This window comes from Saprolegnia diclina, assembly GCF_000281045.1.
Source record: "Saprolegnia diclina VS20 unplaced genomic scaffold supercont1.8, whole genome shotgun sequence".
NCBI lineage: Eukaryota > Oomycota > Saprolegniomycetes > Saprolegniales > Saprolegniaceae > Saprolegnia > Saprolegnia diclina.
Window position 1 is genome coordinate 1,046,587 of NW_008246075.1, and position 16,351 is coordinate 1,062,937.

A 16,351-nucleotide genomic window follows, 5' to 3' on the forward strand; every position below is an offset into this window, starting at 1 on the left:
ACGTCGCACTCGATGATGCCGGCGCCCATGCGCGCCGCCGCGAGGTACGACTCCTTCGAGTGCTCGGGGAACATGAGGCACGCGCCGCGGTGGCCGATCGAGTACTCGGTGCGTTCCCACTTGTTGTCAGCGCACGACTCGAGCTGCGTCTTGAGCGGGCTCGGGCGCATCTCGTTGACGAGAAAGTACGGACGCTCACCGACGTCGACGCGGGCAGCAGAGGTGGCAGCGACGACCGCCGTGGCCAAGGTGAAGCGAAGAGCCATACTCGTACTCGTGTCGGGATATCACGCAAAAGGCAAACTGAGGCCGACATTGGTTTTTACAAAAAAATACTACGGTAGCTGTTGACTTCATCCTTCATGAACGCACGACGGCTCGTGCAACGGGACAGGCGGCAGCGTGCAACGGACGGCCCGCAGTGTTCGCACCCATCCTGCACCCTACTCAAACCAAGATAATTGGTCCAGCAAGGTCCACGTCGTGCGGACTCGTTTGTCGCAGGCGTGGTCCATCGTTCTCCAGACGGTGTGGCAGATCTGAGTTTGTCGAATCTGGTCTTCACACAATTGGCAAGTCCGCTCGTATACTTGCAGAATCTATTCGAGTGCTATCAGACGTGTGGTCGCCACGCGCCAAAAGCAGCTGGTGCATCTCATACTGCCACTTGGCCGCGATTGACTACACGGAGCTTGCGATACGTGCCGCCACAGCGGTGGCTCTTCTGGCAGCATACAAAGGTTTTGATAGACAATGAATCTAGCATCATGAAAGACCACTTTTGTCCCGTCCATGTGCTAAGGACATCTTGAACTTTGCCATTTCATCATTTGTACCGTAAAGTTCCTCCACATCCATGTAACCTGTTGACGAAGTGTCGTTTGACAGCGACAAGTTTTCAAGCCGCTTCATAAAACCATTTCGATCGCCACCGATGCATCTCGCGTTGACACTCTCGCTCGCCGCTGCTGCCACGACTGCCACGCACGTCCAAGTCGGTGAGCGTCCGTACTTTCTCGTCAACGAGATGCGCCCGAGCCCGCTCAAGACGCAGCTCGAGTCGTGCGCCGACATGGACTTCCAGCGCACCGAGTACTCGATCGGCCACCGCGGCGCGTGCCTCATGTTCCCCGAGCACTCGAAGGAGTCGTACCTCGCGGCGGCGCGCATGGGCGCCGGCATCATCGAGTGCGACGTCGGCTTCACCAAAGACCTCGAGCTCGTGTGCCGACACGACCAAGCCGACCTCCACACGTCGACCAACATCTTGATCACGCCGCTCGCGGCCAAGTGCACCAAGCCGTTCACGCCGTACGACCCGGTGACGGGCAAGGAAGCCTCGGCCGAGTGCCGCCTCACCGACATTACGCTGGCCGAGTTCAAGACGCTCAAGGCCAAGATGGACAGCTCCAACCCGAAAGCTACGACGGCCATGGAGTACGTCATGGCGACGCCCAGCTGGCGCACCGACTTGTACAACGGCCCGACGAGCGGTACCGTGATGAGCCACAAGGACTCGATCGCGCTCTTCAAGAGCCTCGGTGTCAAGATGACGCCCGAGCTCAAGGTGCCGGTCGTGCCCATGCCGTACAACAACTTTAGCATGGAAGCGTTTGCGCAAAAGATCGTCGACGAGTACGTGGCCGCGGGCGTCCCGTTCTCGGACGTCTTTGCGCAGACGGTCGACAAGGGTAGCATCCAGTACTGGCTCAAGGCGGCGCCGGCGTTTGGTCAGAACGCAGTGTTGCTCGACTTTGCCGACACGGTCAAGGAGCTCCCGACGGCCGCTGCGCTCACGCAGCTCAAGGCCGACGGCATCAACACGTACGCGCCGCCGATCTGGGCGCTTCTGGACAAGAAGGACGGCAAGTTTGTGCCGTCGCAGACCGCGCGCGATGCCAAGGCCGCCGGTCTCAAGCTCATCTCGTGGACGCTCGAGCGGTCGGGCGTCGTCGCCATCAGCCACGGCGGGTGGTACTACCAGACCGTCAACGACTTGGTGAACCGCGAAGGCGATGTGCTGGAGGCGCTGGACGTGCTCTTCCGCCAAGTGGGCATTAGCGGTTTGTTCTCCGACTGGCCGGCAACCGTCACATACTACGCCAACTGCGTCCTTGGCAAGAAGCCGCAGTGCTAGAATGTCGAATGGAGCGAAAAAATAAATAGGTTTGTGTGATTTTTGCAGATTTACTCTTGGTTGGAGTTTACCCAAACTGAGGCGGCCTATGGCAGATCACTAGGAGGGCTCAGGCCCATAGTCTCAAACTAGTAAACCGACCGGGTCGCTCGGCCTAGGCAGTGGCGATGAAGAAGGCGGGTATCACTTGATGGGGTTAGGGTAGGGATAGGGGAAGCGGCGCACCACCGTGCATCGGACGATACTGGCAAGTGACACGCCGTCTGCTTGTTGCACTATAGTTTTGTCATGTTTGGTCACACGTCGCGAGCTGCAGCGTAGTCGTCTCTTGAGCGTAAACGTGTGGGGTATAACTGATTGAGGACCATCGCCATGACAGCAACGTCCAGCGTCTTACGTCTTGAAGCTACACGGCGCGACGCCTCAGTGGTGTTGTATCTTTGTTGATAGCGTGGCGTTCTCGACCGACTCAGGGCGAAGAACGAACGACTCAGGTCGTTCGGATGCTAATGTCCATAGGACCGCGAAGCACGAGTCAACTTTGACAGGGCTTGCAGTTCTGTGTATACAGCTAACGTCCGCGAACTGGACGTAAAAGGTGGCCGACATCGTGCTGTCAATGTAGCAGTCGCTGGGCATTGACTTCGACCACGACCAGAAGCAAAAAATATAAACACAACAGCGACCAGTCGTGTTCTTAAACTAACGAAGCAGCTTGTAGCGCGCTGACTTCAATCAAGTCGAGAATGGTATTTTCAAAGCCCACGGTGTGTTTTTGGCTGAGTTCGATGAGGTATTCGCAAATGCTCGTTGCATCGACCGACGCGCTTGGCTGCATCACGAGCGGCGGCCTGGCCTTTCGAAAGTACTTGATCACGGTCTCGTGGCGCTCGCGCTCAATGAGCACCCACATGACTTCTTCGGAAATGCCGGCGGTTGCATCCAACGGCAGCACTTCGTCGTCGTGGACGTTGCGGCACACGATGATCCAGCGCGTCGGCGACTCGATGTAGCGTTTGGTGATGATGCGGCGCTGCATGCAGCCGAGCTTGAGATGCCGAAGGCTGCTCACATACGACGTGTGTGCATCGACGTTCGTGAGCTGCGTGTATGAGCCGGGCACATGGGCCATGGGCACCACGCCACGGAGGACGTCCCAGATCGCGGCAGCGGTCATGTCAAATGCGACCTGCCACCGCACGAGCACGATGGTCTGGAGCAGAACGATACCGCCTTCGATTCTCGGTACGTGCTCGCGTCGCGGCTCGACGGCGTCGTGCAGATGGGCTTCAACGAACGCGCTGTCGGTCTTGGCGTAGTCCCGGTCGACGATCGCATGGAACGCCTGTAGGCGCACGAGCGGGTCGGCCACGAGCTTGAACTGCTTCCACGCGTCGCTCGGGCTGTCGGCGTAGAGCTGGAGTCGCGGCTTCTTGTGCACAAGCTTGGCGAGCGACTCGGCAAACTGCACCTGCTCTTCGAGCGCGGCCTTGAGGCGGCGGTTCTCCTGCGACGCCTCGACTTGGCGCCGACGCTCGTCTTTGGCCAATCGCTCCCACCGGCTCGGCGGCGCCATGATCTCTTGCAGCACTTGCACTTGGTTGAGCTGCGAGAGCTGCGACTGGAGGTCGTCGACCGTGCGTTTGAGAAACGCGAGTTCCTCGGCCTGGCGCTTGCGGTGCGCTTGCAGCGAGAGGCGCTGCCGCTCCCGGAGCGATGGCGGCGCTGGCGCCGGCGTCTGCCCCATCATGGTCGCGAGTAGCTGCGCGTCGTCGACGCTAAAGTCGAGCCCGTCGAACGCCGTCTCGGTCCACGCTTCGTTCATGGTGGCAATTCGCTTGTGTCACAGGCCACGGTTATGAAAATTACCAGCCGGTTTGAAGTGGCCAGTCAAATGCGAGTTTGCCCTTTCGCTAAAAAGGCCGCCGGACGTTACGAGCACAGTTGGTGACCCAACGTGCTAGTATTTGAGCACTTTGACATGACATGGAGAACAACAATCGCAGGGGCTTGTGCCGTTGATAGCCTAGCGTGCTGAACGATAACGCAAACTAAAGTAATCATAAGCGAGGATTGCGTCGACAAAGCTGGTCCACTGATGATGACCCGGAGACGGTCAGCAACGAATCAAGTGCGGCGTGTCACGCATGACGCTGTAGTCATACCTTATAAACGCTAGTGTAGGATCCTTGGTGCTAGTCGGCGTGGACGGGATGACGTGGCCAGTGCATGACGCTGCCGCAGCAACCTTGACTCGCGAACCTTCGCAGTTCGGGAAGCTGAAGCTTCGTGTCGTCGGCCGGTTCTTTGTGCGAATGCTTGACAAGAGGCACTACGCCTTCGGTCGCGTTGGCGTCCGCAGGATACCCGCTAATGTACCCGAGCAATGGTGGTATGCCACGTATTACGGTGGACTTGAAGTGCGATGCACCAACTCGACGGCTGGGCCATAATGAGGCGCAGTAGGTGAGTGGCGACAGAGCGACTCGTCCACAATGGCTCGGTTCACGGTGAGTGAGCTCTGGTTGTGTGTCGCGTTGGCCATGCAGGCGGTTTGTTCATTCATATTGCAGCAGCTATCAACTAAAGTTCTGTTTGTTTAACGAGGTGCAGTAATAGTACATTACTAAACTCTCAAGCTGTGAATACGTTGTCTCGTTCACCGTGGCATCTCTCGCATCGAACGTTGTGCCACATATATATGGCACTCGTGGCTAGCTTTGGCTCGTGTCCTTGAGTGAACCGCCATTGATTGAGTACCGTCAAGAGCTCAGCATAGTCGCGATATCTAGTCTTTGTGGTGAATGACATGTTGTACATGTGTATGCCGCCGTCCACTCCAGTGTGACGAACCACTGGTGCCCCCTGGGTGTCCTCCTTCTTGGGACATCGTGGCAGCACCATGGAAATCCTGTAATACTACAATTTGATTGGCTTCTTTTTGTCCAATCGAACGCGTTTCATTCCCAAGCGAACGATGGACGTTGCAGGCCTCATCGACCAGCTCGTGGTCTGCCTCCATGGCAGCCCCAACCCCGCGCTGACGTCGCTCTCGCTGCGCATCCTCTCGAGCCGGCTCGGCAACGCCGGCCACCACAGCGCCAACGACATGGTACGATGGCGGTCCCGGCGAAGCTCCGCCCATGCGTGCCTCCTAGCTCAGCATCACGCAGAAGATCCAGCGCCACTTGTCCGAGATACCGATGACCTACGACCGTAGCCGCGCGCTTGACCGGTTCCAAGCACTCCAGCAGGACTTTCTCACGCATGCCATGCTGCACAAGAAGGCGGCGCTGCTCACGACGCTCCTCAAGCTCAGCCTCGACACGGACCCGGACGTCTCGACGCTGTATGTGCCCATGCCGCTGCCGTCGACCAAGCCCGCACCGCCTTTGGTACGCAAGTTGAACCCCTCGTTGCATGCATCAAGCGATCGTCGCATGTACAGATGTCGGACGCCCGGCCGACGAGCGCCGAACCGACCACCAAGCCCAAGCCCTCGGACGAAGCCGCCTTCCGCGCCTTCACCAAGCAGCACGACCAGTCGTGCGAGATCCCCGAGTCGGTGCTTTTAAAGGAAGTCCTTTATGCATTCCAGGGCATCGACTCCAAGTACATCTACTTCAACCCAGCGATCGAACGCTTCGAGGTCGCCCGGCACGTTGGCGTGCCCCTCCGTACACATATCTTCTTCCGTATGCATTTATTTCTCACGCGTCTTTAGCGATGCGCGACTTGATCCGCAAGCTCACTGAAGTCGGGTGGCTCTACTCGCGCCTCGCCAGCTTCATCGAGCGCCACAGCGATGTCGAGGCCAACGGCGTCGTATGCTCTTGTATCAATCGATCAAGTATTGTCGACCAATTTGCAATAGATTTGCCAGAGCTTTTGCCACGCGCTAAAGACCGAGCTCTCGGACTTTTACCGGCTCGTGGCCCTTCTCTCAGCGCAGGTCGACATGGACACGGACGCCACGACGACCAGCGCGCCGCATTTGACGCTCAAGCGGCTCTACGTCTGGACCCAAGACCCGTTAGATCGTCTCCGTGTGATGGCGTGCCTCGTCGACAGGTACAAAGTGCAAGGTATCGCCGACGATGACGACAATACTTTGGGTAGCGTCGACGGGCTCCGCGGTGGCGCCCTCGCAACCGGCATCCACATGTACATGGAGCACGGCGACCCGTTCGTCAAGAGTCTGATCCAGACGATCCTCAACCAAGTCGCGGCGCCGATTCTGAGCATGATTCAAAAATGGACGCTCGAAGGCGCGCTGGATGACGTTTATGTACACCATCTAGTGTCATATCGAGTATCGACGCGACCGCCGATCTTGTCTAGAACGAGTTTTTCGTGGCGGGCGACCCAACCGTGCAAGACGACCAGCTTTGGAGCCACAAGTACCACGTCGAGTACACGATGCTGCCGCATTTCATCTCCAAGTACGTCGACCTTTTGTCGGCAAATTGAATTTCGCATTTTGGAATGTAGGGACCTCGCCCACACCATCTTTGTCATTGGCAAAAGTCTCAATTTCATTCGCACGTGCTGTGGAGACACCGAGGTATAGGGTTAGCATGTGCGACACGATGTTTATACAAGATATGTCTAGTGGGTCCTGGAAACCGAGCTCCAGAACGACACGCTCACGTTCGAGCACTGGTCCGCTAGGGAATGATTCGACGCGTTATACAACTCCATGGATAGGATTGAATTTCAAGCGTGGATCGACCGTGCAGCGCGTGAGACGAACGCGTATGTGACAAAGATCCTCTTGGGCAAGTACCAGCTGCTTGACCACTGCCGCGCGCTCAAGCAGTACCTTCTCCTTGGTCAGGTACGCGATTTTGTGTGTGATTTTTGAGGCATTTTGCATGCATTTTTAATAGGGAGATTTCATCCAGTGCCTCATGGACCTCCTCGGGCCCGAGCTCTCGAAGCGCGCGTCGCAGCTGTACCGTCATAATTTGATGAACGTACTCGAGACGGCACTGAACGCGTCCAACGCCAAGTACGAGGTCCGTCGCCCGCATTTTCTCTGAAATGGATTGCTAACGATTTTTAACGGGATAGTCGGCCGAGATTTTGAGCCGCCTCGACGTCAAGCTGCACCAAGCCGCCGCTGGCGACGAAGGCTGGGACGTCTTTGCCTTGCACTACAAGCTCCAGCCGCCACTCAACACGGTGATCCAAGAGACAACCATGTCCGAGTACCTTCGCATGTTTTCGTTCCTCTTCCGCGTCAAGCGCGTCGAGCACTCGCTCACGTCGTGCTGGGGCCGCGACATGAACCTCCTCAACGACATCAGCGTACAACGATTCCCTCTCTTTAGTGCATGGTCTAGAACAGGTGGTGTAGAAGACGCTGCCGGAAGCGCGGGCCGTCATGCACCACTGCAACCTGCTTCGGTCCGAGATGATTCACTTTACGACAAATTTGCACAACTACATGATGTTTGAGGTAAATATCCCGATTTCTCAACCGAAAAATGAAGTTTACCTAAAATCTAGGTGCTCGAGACGTCGTGGCACACGCTGCTCAAGAACGTCAAGGCCGCGTCCGACCTCGACGAGCTCATTGCGGCTCATCATGCCTACTTGTATACGATCAAGAAGAACGTACGCCCATGTACCGTGGATGTATCCCGTCGAAGCTACCTTGTAGGCGTTTTTGATGGACGAGAGCAAGCCGATGCTGCTCCAGCTCAAGCTCATCTTTGATACGATCATTACGTTTTGCAAGCTCCAAGACTCGCTGTACACGTCGGCGATGCGGGAAGCGCACGTGCTCCGCCAACAAGCCAAGGACCGCCACGTACGCGCCAGCGCAATGCCATCACTCAAATGCAATTGTGGATAGGGCGACTGGGGCATCTCGGTGCACGACCGGTCGTCACCATCGGTGTTTGCGCCCACCTCGGCGTATGTGACGCAGATGCGCACGATTGCCACCGACTACAATGCGCACTTTCAATCGCTTCTCGAGATCCTCAAGAGCCACTCGATCGGGTACCTCATGTTGTGTACACAAGTGTCCTAATGACGTGCCAACTGTAGCTCTGAGAACCTCCCGTTTCTGACATTCCGCCTCGACTTTAACGAGTACTATGCGCGCAAGCGCGCGACCGATTAGAGCTTGAAAACACAATCGATACGTTGATACAAACTTGATACTTGGAGATGGGTGCGACCACAATAACGACGCGTAAAAATACATTGTATGGGCGAACCGGGCTATGGCGGCGCCACTTGGGGCGACGACCTTCAGATCTACAAGGTCCGGTCTTGTCTTGGAGCTTCTGGCACCGAGCTAGCGTAGGCCAAGAAGGCGGTCGTGCCGTGGCGCACTGAGGACCAACTGCCTGTCAAGCACGTGACGCGGTACGTGAAAGCCCGAGAAGAGCGCGAGTACGACCTCGTGCGGGCCGAGTACCGCGATGTCCAGCGTGTACGACCCACTACGATCGTAGTTGCAAGTGGTTTCTTATCGTATATTAGGAAGCGGCGACCAAGGACATGGAGATCAAGGCCCGCCTCGAGCACCTCATGGCGGCCAAGGTAGACAATGACATGATCGTATACATATAAGGATGATGGGGTATTAGGCCAAGCAGAGCAAATACGTTCAAAAACACAACTTGATCAACCACTACTGCGCCGAGAAGGATCCGCCGATCTCGACGAACCTGCCGCCCAACACGCGCGTCGGCTACAACATTGTGACCAACGTGGCGCTCACGACGCCGCCGAGCAAGGTGGTCAAGCCCGAGGATGCGTACAAGGGCAAGAAAATGGTCGAGTCGCCGCACATTTCCAGGCCGTTTAGCGTCATCAGCAACAAGTAGGCCAATGCTCTCTCTTCCATAAAGCATAGTGTGCGGCAGGTACCACACGGAGCACGAGACGCGTGCGCTGGCCGAAACCGAAGCCGCCAAAGCCAAAGCCATCGCCAAGTTCAACAAGACGCGCGACTTTGACCCGCTCCTCTCGCGCTACTACAATGCCGACAAAGAAGCGTCGTTTCTCGCTGCTCGGGACGCCTATGCCAAAGTCCGTCTCCTATGGTCCGTTCGTGCTTCACAGAATGATTAGGTGCACGGTGTGGGCCGCGACGATACACTGCCGTACGGCGAGCAGTACAGCGCTGGGCGTCTCTACAACATAATCAACCAAAAGATTCTGCGCCCGGAAAAGTACGCCAAGGTGACCAACGTGGTCAACCGCCGGCTCAACTGCATGAAGACCACGGTCCGCGGCTCCTCTGTCTTGGCCTGTGCCCATCGTTTGCTCTGTAGCAAGTCAACAAGGCGATTCAAGCACGGGCCTTCCAAGAGGAGGACCGCGCGCTGGATCTGCGCTTGAACCGGTCGACGCATGCGCGAAATAGCCAAGCCTACGTGCACGGGTTCGATCCCGTGACCAACCAGCCGTTCGAAGGCCGGTTGCGGAAGCCCAAGGTGCCACTGCGCACCAAATCGCATCCGACGCCGTGGGTGCGTCTCGAGGGTATGCGTCTCGTATGTACAAGTTGTCTATAAATGGGTGGACACACTAGGTCCATCAAGCAATCAAGTAACCGAGAATGCCTTGCCGCGCGTGGCTGAGCCCATGCCGTACTCGGGTGTCAACCAGATCCAGCCGGAAATCATGTTTGTTGAGCACGAGACGACGAATCTGCCGCGGCTCGGGTCATAGACACTACGTCCACAAGACGACAGTAATGGTGTAAATGCCACGCAAGTTGTCCTTCAACTTTCAATGCCGCGTGGTAGCAGCAACGGCGGGTTTCTCTTCCGTCCTCGGTGTCGAGCGCGTGTCCATTGGCTTTTGCTCATTCGTCGACGACGGCACGCTCGCACGCGCGTCTTTTTCTATATATTTTTTCTTTTTTAATGGTGTTCCGACCGAGGATCGAAGCGGGGGCCATACGTTGCCCTTCAATTTTCAATGCCGCGTTGGTAGCGAGTGCTTTCTATGGCCGTCCTATCTGTCACCACCTAGGGCTTGGATCGCGTGTCCGTCGACTCGAGGGTAGATGCGCATCTAGTATCATGTACCCTTGATTCACTGGACCTGGCTCCTCGACGTACATGACGCTTCAAGAGAGTCCTAAGCCGCGCAACACGCCATGCCTTCTGAAGACCCAAGCTATCTCTATTTACTCGTGTCGTAGCTTGTCGGGCTGCATGCAATGACGTCGCTCAGCCAAACGACAATATTCTCCACATGCGATAATATTAAAAAAATATATAAAATGGTTGTCAACAGCACCAACGCAAGACGCCGACTAGAGCCGAATGCCCTTGAAGCCCCAAATCTCGACGGCCCAAATCTTGAACATTTCGTCCGACCCGGCGAGCGGGGGGTTTCTGAACGTTGTGCACTGCTGGGAAAAGCCGCGCTCGTCTTCCATGTGCAGGCAGAGCGCAAGGCCTTTCGGGCCGCCGCCCCACACGAGGCAGTCGGGCCCGTTGTACATGAACGCACTGTCGCCGCCCGACCACGCGTACACGCGCGGCTTCTTGCCCCGCGCGCAGCTAAAGACAAAGGTGCGGCCGTTGCCATACACTTTTCTGGTTTGCTGGAGCGAGCACGAGGAGAATGCTAGACAGAGGGTCGTCAGCATGCGCAAGAAGGCAGCGTCTACCTCCAAAGACGCGGTCGCACGTGTCCTTGACGACACAAATCGTCGGGCCTCGCCCAGCCACAAGCGCAAACAGTTGCAAGAGGCTAAAGCCGTGGATCTGCGTACTGTAGAGGAGCTGGAGGCTCGTGTCTTGCAGATGGAACGGCAACGCGTCGCGTAGACACTCGACGTGGTTGACCTTGAGGATCTCGGACCGTGGGTGCAGCTGCAGCCAGCCGTTCTTGCTCAGCTTGCGCGCTTCGTTCTGCCAGTGTTGGACGTCATAGAGTGGCGCCTTGTGGACAGGGCTCAGCGCCGCACTGTGCAGCTTGTACTCGCGCGAGTGCGGAAACATCGCATGCACCGTCGAGCCCGACGCGACCGGCTTGGGCGACGCTGCGATCGTCGTCAAGTAGCTCTGGAAGAGCTCGGGGTGCCGGAACGTCATGGTCAGCGGCGCCGGCGTCACCTACATGATTTGGTGACAAGAAAGATCAAGCGCAGGTTGCGACATGTCTACTTGAAGATAGCGGTCGAGCTGGTCGATGGACCACGCCGTGCACGGTTCGTTGTTGATCTCGAGAAGGACGTCGCCGGCTCGAAGCGTCGGAAAGTGCGCTTCCGGGTCCAAGATCTCGACCGTGCCGTAAATGCGAGTCGACGGCGCCAGCGCCATCTGCAGTGGCTTGGACGGAATCGTAATGGTCACTTCGCCGAGCTCGTCGCGATCTACGAAAGGCGTGAATATGAATATGCTGCCGGAGGAGGATCATGATGATCCTGGGTGTAGGTGGGACGTGGTCGTACCTGTAGGGGGATCGCTCTCGTCGAGGTCGTCGCGGGCCATGACCTACGCATCCGATGCAGCGTCAGCAACCAGCCCCGTCGAAATACGAGCATGTACATGTCGCCACTGGTCGGCCGAGACGCGCGTGTTCCACGACTTTTGCTGGCGGCCATGCGGCGTGCCATTGCTGTATTCGTACGACTGCGGGAAGAGCGCCGTCGACGTCGAGTGCGAGTCGCAGTGCCCGTAGAGCTTGGGCTTGCGAAATGTGATTGTCAGCGGCACCTTGGTCTTGGCGAGGAGGCGGCGAAAGGCGTCGTTCGAGAGGCTTGTGACCGACCGGTCGTCGTTGACCGCCATCAAGACGTCGCCCTTCTCAAGGCCCAGCGGCGCGGTCGGCGGCACCGAGCTCACTTCCCATGTACCGTACAGCTGCGTCGACGGCACGAGGCCAATGCCGAGCGGCTTCTTCTCAAACGACAAGGTGATCTCGGCGCCTTGCGGCGACAAGTCGAGGTTCATGCTCGGGCGGTGCGACGATGGCGGCGACGGCGTCGTCGGGAGCGGCGGAAGCGGCGGGAGCGGCGGAAGCGGCGAAGGTCCAAAGAGGGCGCTGCCGAAGAGCGCGCGGCCATGGCGGGCGACGAGCTCCATGCTTGTAGTTAGTTGTCTTTGCACTTGAAGATTCGTTGGAATATGACCCGTTTAAGCACCGACTAAAAAGTAGCCAATCACAATTCGCCGGGCCCGCGGCCTTTTGCGAGATTGCACTTGAATAGTGAGAAGCGGTAAACAGGACTGGCCGCAAGCTGTGGCGTTGCCAGAGTCACGCAACAGGCAGGTGGAGGCACAGGCTGTGACGCTCCTACGTCGACGACGCTATGGCCGCTGATTGGCCAGCATGGACGCCGATGGCGGCTTTTTTGACGCCGGTCCCGTGGCCGAGAGACACCGAGTGGCCAAGTCCCACTCGAAACGACGCCACGTATCTTCGGCGCTCCACAAAGTCATCAAGAACTAAGATCTCATTGCCCTACAATGTCATAAAACGACTTTGCATTGGCCACCTCGTGACCTCGGGACCTCGCAACCTTGGGTCGAGTCGAAGTATGAGTCCACGCCCGACGTCTAACGACCAACAACACGCATGTCAACAGGTGCGACTAACGCGTGAGGTCAACAGAGTGGGCTGCAACCTTGGCGTAACTCGACCCCGTGTCTTTGCCGACCAAGACGGTAATCGTCGTACAGGCGCGGCGGCCGAGCAAAATTTGCCGTCTTGCCGACTGAAAAAGGGAGCCGACGATGTGGTTACCTTCGGGATTACAATGGTCGAATGGTCTTGATCTATTGGAGCGTCGCACGCGTTTTCTTGGGTGCGCAATCCTTTTAGTACAAAATATGGCGCCAACGATTCCCATATTTTGTGTTTTCAGCACCAACTACTGTATGGGAATGTTGGTGGATCGTCAAGTATGTCCTAGTCTAGTCGCTTCGCGTGCTTCGGGCGATTTACCATATCGTCACAAACGTCGTGCACAATACGTGCGTGTCGGACCACATTTTAGCCATCCCAATAAAATAGACTTCGAGAGGGACAAGCCCGTTCGGAGCGGCAGAACGTTCACGCGTCGTTCTTGTCCCGCCGCCGAAGCGTAGCGAGGTGTGCGAAATCAAATGCTAGAAATACCAGAACGGTTTCCACATGTGGAAGAGACTGGTACGATTCGACTTGCATTTGCGGATCTTCAAGCCGTGGCTACGCCACCTTGAAGTCTGGCGGAGCAGTGTGGCGTGCACGTACGACAAGGGCGCCGGCATAAAAACAGCGCGCAACCTAGGATTGCAAGCGCGTGACCAACGTAGACGTGCCAAGGTGCCAGTGCGACCAATATTTCCCGCCACGAATAACCGCTCCTTCGCAGGCACATGTCCCAAGGCTTTGCCGATCTTCGAACGTCGAACTGTTGGCGATTGCTGAGAAGATGAATTTACTGCATAGCGAACCTCTGCCCAATGCGCCTCCCCAATGGCTCCTGCATGTACACATCACGAAGAACACGCTTCAGGACCAAGAAGCAAGCGCGAGCGACTTGTTGTTTAGCTCATTTTTTCATTACGACTTCGGCAGTCGTCGTCGCGTCCACGATAGCAATGCGAGTCTAATACTTTAATTCTGGTGGTGGATTCGTGACATTCGAAACCCGGATTAACGTTACAGTAAATTTCGAATACAGACTGACCAAACCAGAGGCGCGTCGCGATTCGCTAAGGCAACTTCAAGCAAAACCGGCTGTCTGCGACCACCTGCACTGATCGGACGGTGGCGATTCGACTTCACTTTCCGATTTGCTCCGTGAGTGCGCATCCAAATCCACTCGTCCTCTCCTGCACCATGGACCGCTACCAGGTCGCCACGATCCTCGCGCCCGCGCAAGGCGGCGACATCCTCCTCTGCCGCCACAAAGCCAGCCACGTCCCGTACGTGATCAAGCGCATCGCGCGCACGCCATCGACCAAGGACAACATTGCCATGGAGCTCCACGCGTACTCGCTGCTCCACGACCGCGAGACGCACCTTCTCGGCGCCGACCACGTTCTCCAGATGGCCGAGGTCTTTGAAGAAAAAAAGCAAGTGCACTTGGTGCTCGAGTATTGCGCGCGCGGCGAGTTTTACAATCTGCTGAAAGCGCAGCCGCATGCGCGCTGCGAGGCGTCCGAGGCCCAGGGCTACTTTGGCCAAATCGCCCAAGGTCTCTACTACATGCACGACCACGGCGTCGCGCACCGCGATCTTTCGCTCGAAAACATCTTTGTCGACGGCAACGGCGCGCTCAAGATCGGCGACTTTGGCCTCGCAGTCTCGTTTCCAAGTGTCGCGGCCAAAGCCTGCGGCAAGCTCTACTACATGGCGCCCGAAATGCACACGCACCCGGACGGGTACGACCCGAGCAAGGTCGACTTGTGGTCGCTCGGTATCGTGCTCTGGATGCTGCTCACGGGTCTTCCGCTTGTGAGCAACTCGAGTATTGGCGACGAGACGTTTTTGTACCTCCAGCGCCACGGCCTGCGCGCGCTCGTGCGTGCGTGGCAGTTGACCTCACTTGTGCCGGACGATGCGCTCGACTTGCTCGAGCGCCTGCTTGTCGCGGACCCGGCCAAGAGACTGAGCATGCCAGGTGTCTTGAAACACCGCTACTGCGCTGCGACGTCGGTCGCGTAGCTGCATGTGTCGCGTCTATTTATTATTTAATACAAACTTACATCAACATCCTCGCGAGTGTGTCACTTTGGGAAGAAAGATCTTGGCGCCAAGCCGAGAGCTGCTTGCGATGCAAGGTTGCGTCCAAATAGCGAGGCTCCGAGCGTTCAACGCGTCGTCGCTTCGTATGGACAACAATAATTGCTGGCGCTCAGCTCTGTAGCCCAGTACACAGTGGACTAGCGCGGTACGAGGACTCGACTTCCTCAGCGGAAAGCCTCTGGCAAGGGTAACGTTAACGTTACCTTACATTGGCTGGCATGAGATGATGTTCCAGCCAGTTCGAGCCCATCATTGAGCAGTGCCGAGTATGATATCGAGCTTGGTTTCGTCCAACGGCGCACTCGTGTCGCTTGTCTCGATACCTGGTAGTCAGCAGCGCGAGTGGCGCGGGCAAGCTTGCCTTGCCTTGATGGTCAGCGACTCGAACGACGTCGGGGAAGTACAGCTCTCGCCCGACGCTATTGCTGTCCCCAAGCGACAACGAATGTCCGACGCGGCTGCTGCGCCACTCCAATGGTCGCGCATCGAACACTCCACGACAATCAACGAGACCGACTACCTCTGCTTCTGCCTCTACTCAAGGACATCGGACGAGAGCTGCCCGAGGTGCGTTGGCGTATCCGGATTTCCTGTAGTTATCCGGATGCTGGCGAGTGCCATGACATCGGCAGTGATCACTGACAGTTACACATATCTCGTGCCTTTGAAACCGTCAGAAAAGGAAATCTCGTGAAAGGCAGTAGGTTCAGACTCCAAGGCACCGTGCGACGATCGCAGGCTTTGTGCGTTCGCGATATCTCGTACTCGACACTCTCGGTACGAATATTGCATGACATCGTGGCTGCGTGCACTGGCCGTGCATGCACGGGTACGCACGGTATATTTTCGGTTTTAAAAGGTGCGCGAATTTGGTATACTGCCGATGGGGTTGTGTATCAAACGAGCGCGCCTACGGTTGATCGTGATCACCGCCAAGAATAGGGCGCCATCATCGAAGGATCGAGCACAGCTTTGTTGGGCAGAGATCGCCACGTGTCTTGGCGTGATCTGGAACATCGCGCAATTACGCGGTGCGATGCTTGGTCCAACAGCAATGCTTCGTGTGCTCAAAGCACGGACAATGAGCCCCTTCGCGATTGGCTGCAAGCGGCACTCTGCGGCAGAATGCCTTGAAACCGCCACGAGAAGAACCGTCGATTGCGGTACGTGAGACTATACTTACGCCCCAAAACACCTTTGCACAGTGATCACTGTATGGGTTGCATGCTTCCCATCGTCTGCTTTTGCGCTCCAGCAATACATGCAAGGTATGACATCGTGGATGACCTGAACCATTGCAGGACCTTACGTGCGCCTCGTTGGCTACCGGGAGGGTGGGAGGGTAGGAGATAGTACTGAATTACGAACCAAGCAGCGTGTCGTCCGACAAATTGTACGCCTCGCTCATTCATTGGTCCTCGCTTAAATCGCTGCGGCTTGTGATTGGTAAAGTAACCGTCTCGTTGCGGGACGTGCAACCGCGGGGTCGCGCCTTCT

The 16,351-nt window shown here is 57.0% G+C and overlaps 7 protein-coding genes across 7 annotated transcripts in view; 4 read left to right on the forward strand and 3 right to left on the reverse strand.

The window, feature by feature from the left end:
- SDRG_03638 (glycerophosphoryl diester phosphodiesterase) overlaps positions 1–309 on the reverse strand; it is a gene marked incomplete at its 3' end in the record, with an annotated part of 1,290 nt that extends 981 nt beyond the window's left edge. Inside the window, exon 1 of the mRNA XM_008609275.1 lies at positions 10–309. Within this exon, the coding sequence (XP_008607497.1) occupies positions 10–266 (257 nt within the window). The 5' untranslated portion in view covers positions 267–309. The remainder of the gene's footprint in view (positions 1–9) is intronic.
- A 549-nt stretch (positions 310–858) lies between these two features.
- On the forward strand, positions 859–2,190 carry SDRG_03639 (glycerophosphoryl diester phosphodiesterase). The gene has a single exon (XM_008609276.1). It carries the CDS (start codon positions 935–937, stop codon positions 2,135–2,137), a length of 1,203 nt encoding a protein of 400 aa, XP_008607498.1. The 5' UTR covers positions 859–934; the 3' UTR covers positions 2,138–2,190.
- Positions 2,191–2,792: 602 nt separating this feature from the next.
- On the reverse strand, positions 2,793–4,150 carry SDRG_03640 (hypothetical protein). Its single transcript, XM_008609277.1, has one exon. It carries the CDS (start codon positions 3,960–3,962, stop codon positions 2,835–2,837), a length of 1,128 nt encoding a protein of 375 aa, XP_008607499.1. The 5' UTR covers positions 3,963–4,150; the 3' UTR covers positions 2,793–2,834.
- A 964-nt stretch (positions 4,151–5,114) lies between these two features.
- Positions 5,115–8,270, forward strand: SDRG_03641 (hypothetical protein; the record flags this gene model as incomplete). The annotated part of the gene is made up of 17 exons (XM_008609278.1): positions 5,115–5,249; positions 5,296–5,532; positions 5,586–5,814; positions 5,862–5,962; positions 6,012–6,208; positions 6,257–6,425; positions 6,479–6,579; positions 6,629–6,701; positions 6,750–6,799; positions 6,845–6,974; positions 7,027–7,155; positions 7,211–7,447; positions 7,497–7,598; positions 7,649–7,756; positions 7,803–7,952; positions 7,998–8,146; positions 8,195–8,270. The coding sequence occupies 17 exons, from the start codon at positions 5,115–5,117 to the stop codon at positions 8,268–8,270; spliced, it is 2,373 nt and encodes a 790-aa protein (XP_008607500.1).
- An 87-nt stretch (positions 8,271–8,357) lies between these two features.
- SDRG_03642 (hypothetical protein) lies at positions 8,358–9,832 on the forward strand (the record flags this gene model as incomplete). Its single annotated transcript, XM_008609279.1, has 8 exons — positions 8,358–8,414; positions 8,457–8,585; positions 8,636–8,695; positions 8,743–8,978; positions 9,022–9,187; positions 9,230–9,385; positions 9,433–9,643; positions 9,693–9,832. 8 exons carry the CDS (start codon positions 8,358–8,360, stop codon positions 9,830–9,832), a joined length of 1,155 nt encoding a protein of 384 aa, XP_008607501.1.
- Positions 9,833–10,353: 521 nt separating this feature from the next.
- On the reverse strand, positions 10,354–12,233 carry SDRG_03643 (hypothetical protein). Its single transcript, XM_008609280.1, has 5 exons — positions 11,668–12,233; positions 11,571–11,613; positions 11,284–11,492; positions 10,785–11,232; positions 10,354–10,741 (listed from the first exon to the last, which is right to left on the reverse strand). Exons 1-5 carry the CDS (start codon positions 12,202–12,204, stop codon positions 10,425–10,427), a joined length of 1,554 nt encoding a protein of 517 aa, XP_008607502.1. The 5' UTR covers positions 12,205–12,233; the 3' UTR covers positions 10,354–10,424.
- Positions 12,234–13,897: 1,664 nt separating this feature from the next.
- SDRG_03644 (serine/threonine protein kinase) lies at positions 13,898–14,823 on the forward strand. Its single transcript, XM_008609281.1, has one exon. It carries the CDS (start codon positions 13,946–13,948, stop codon positions 14,771–14,773), a length of 828 nt encoding a protein of 275 aa, XP_008607503.1. The 5' UTR covers positions 13,898–13,945; the 3' UTR covers positions 14,774–14,823.
- Positions 14,824–16,351: the final 1,528 nt, after the last annotated feature.

Coding starts and splice junctions, on each gene's coding strand:
- SDRG_03639 (XM_008609276.1), top strand. CDS start 935: ATGCATCTCGCGTTGACACTCTCGCTCGCCGCTGCTGCCACGACTGCC.
- SDRG_03640 (XM_008609277.1), bottom strand. CDS start 3,962: ATGAACGAAGCGTGGACCGAGACGGCGTTCGACGGGCTCGACTTTAGC.
- SDRG_03643 (XM_008609280.1), bottom strand. CDS start 12,204: ATGGAGCTCGTCGCCCGCCATGGCCGCGCGCTCTTCGGCAGCGCCCTC. Junction 11,614..11,667: donor CGGCCGACCAGTGGCGACAT/GTACATGCTCGT, acceptor TCGGATGCGTAG/GTCATGGCCCGCGACGACCT. Junction 11,493..11,570: donor CGAGAGCGATCCCCCTACAG/GTACGACCACGT, acceptor CGCCTTTCGTAG/ATCGCGACGAGCTCGGCGAA.
- SDRG_03644 (XM_008609281.1), top strand. CDS start 13,946: ATGGACCGCTACCAGGTCGCCACGATCCTCGCGCCCGCGCAAGGCGGC.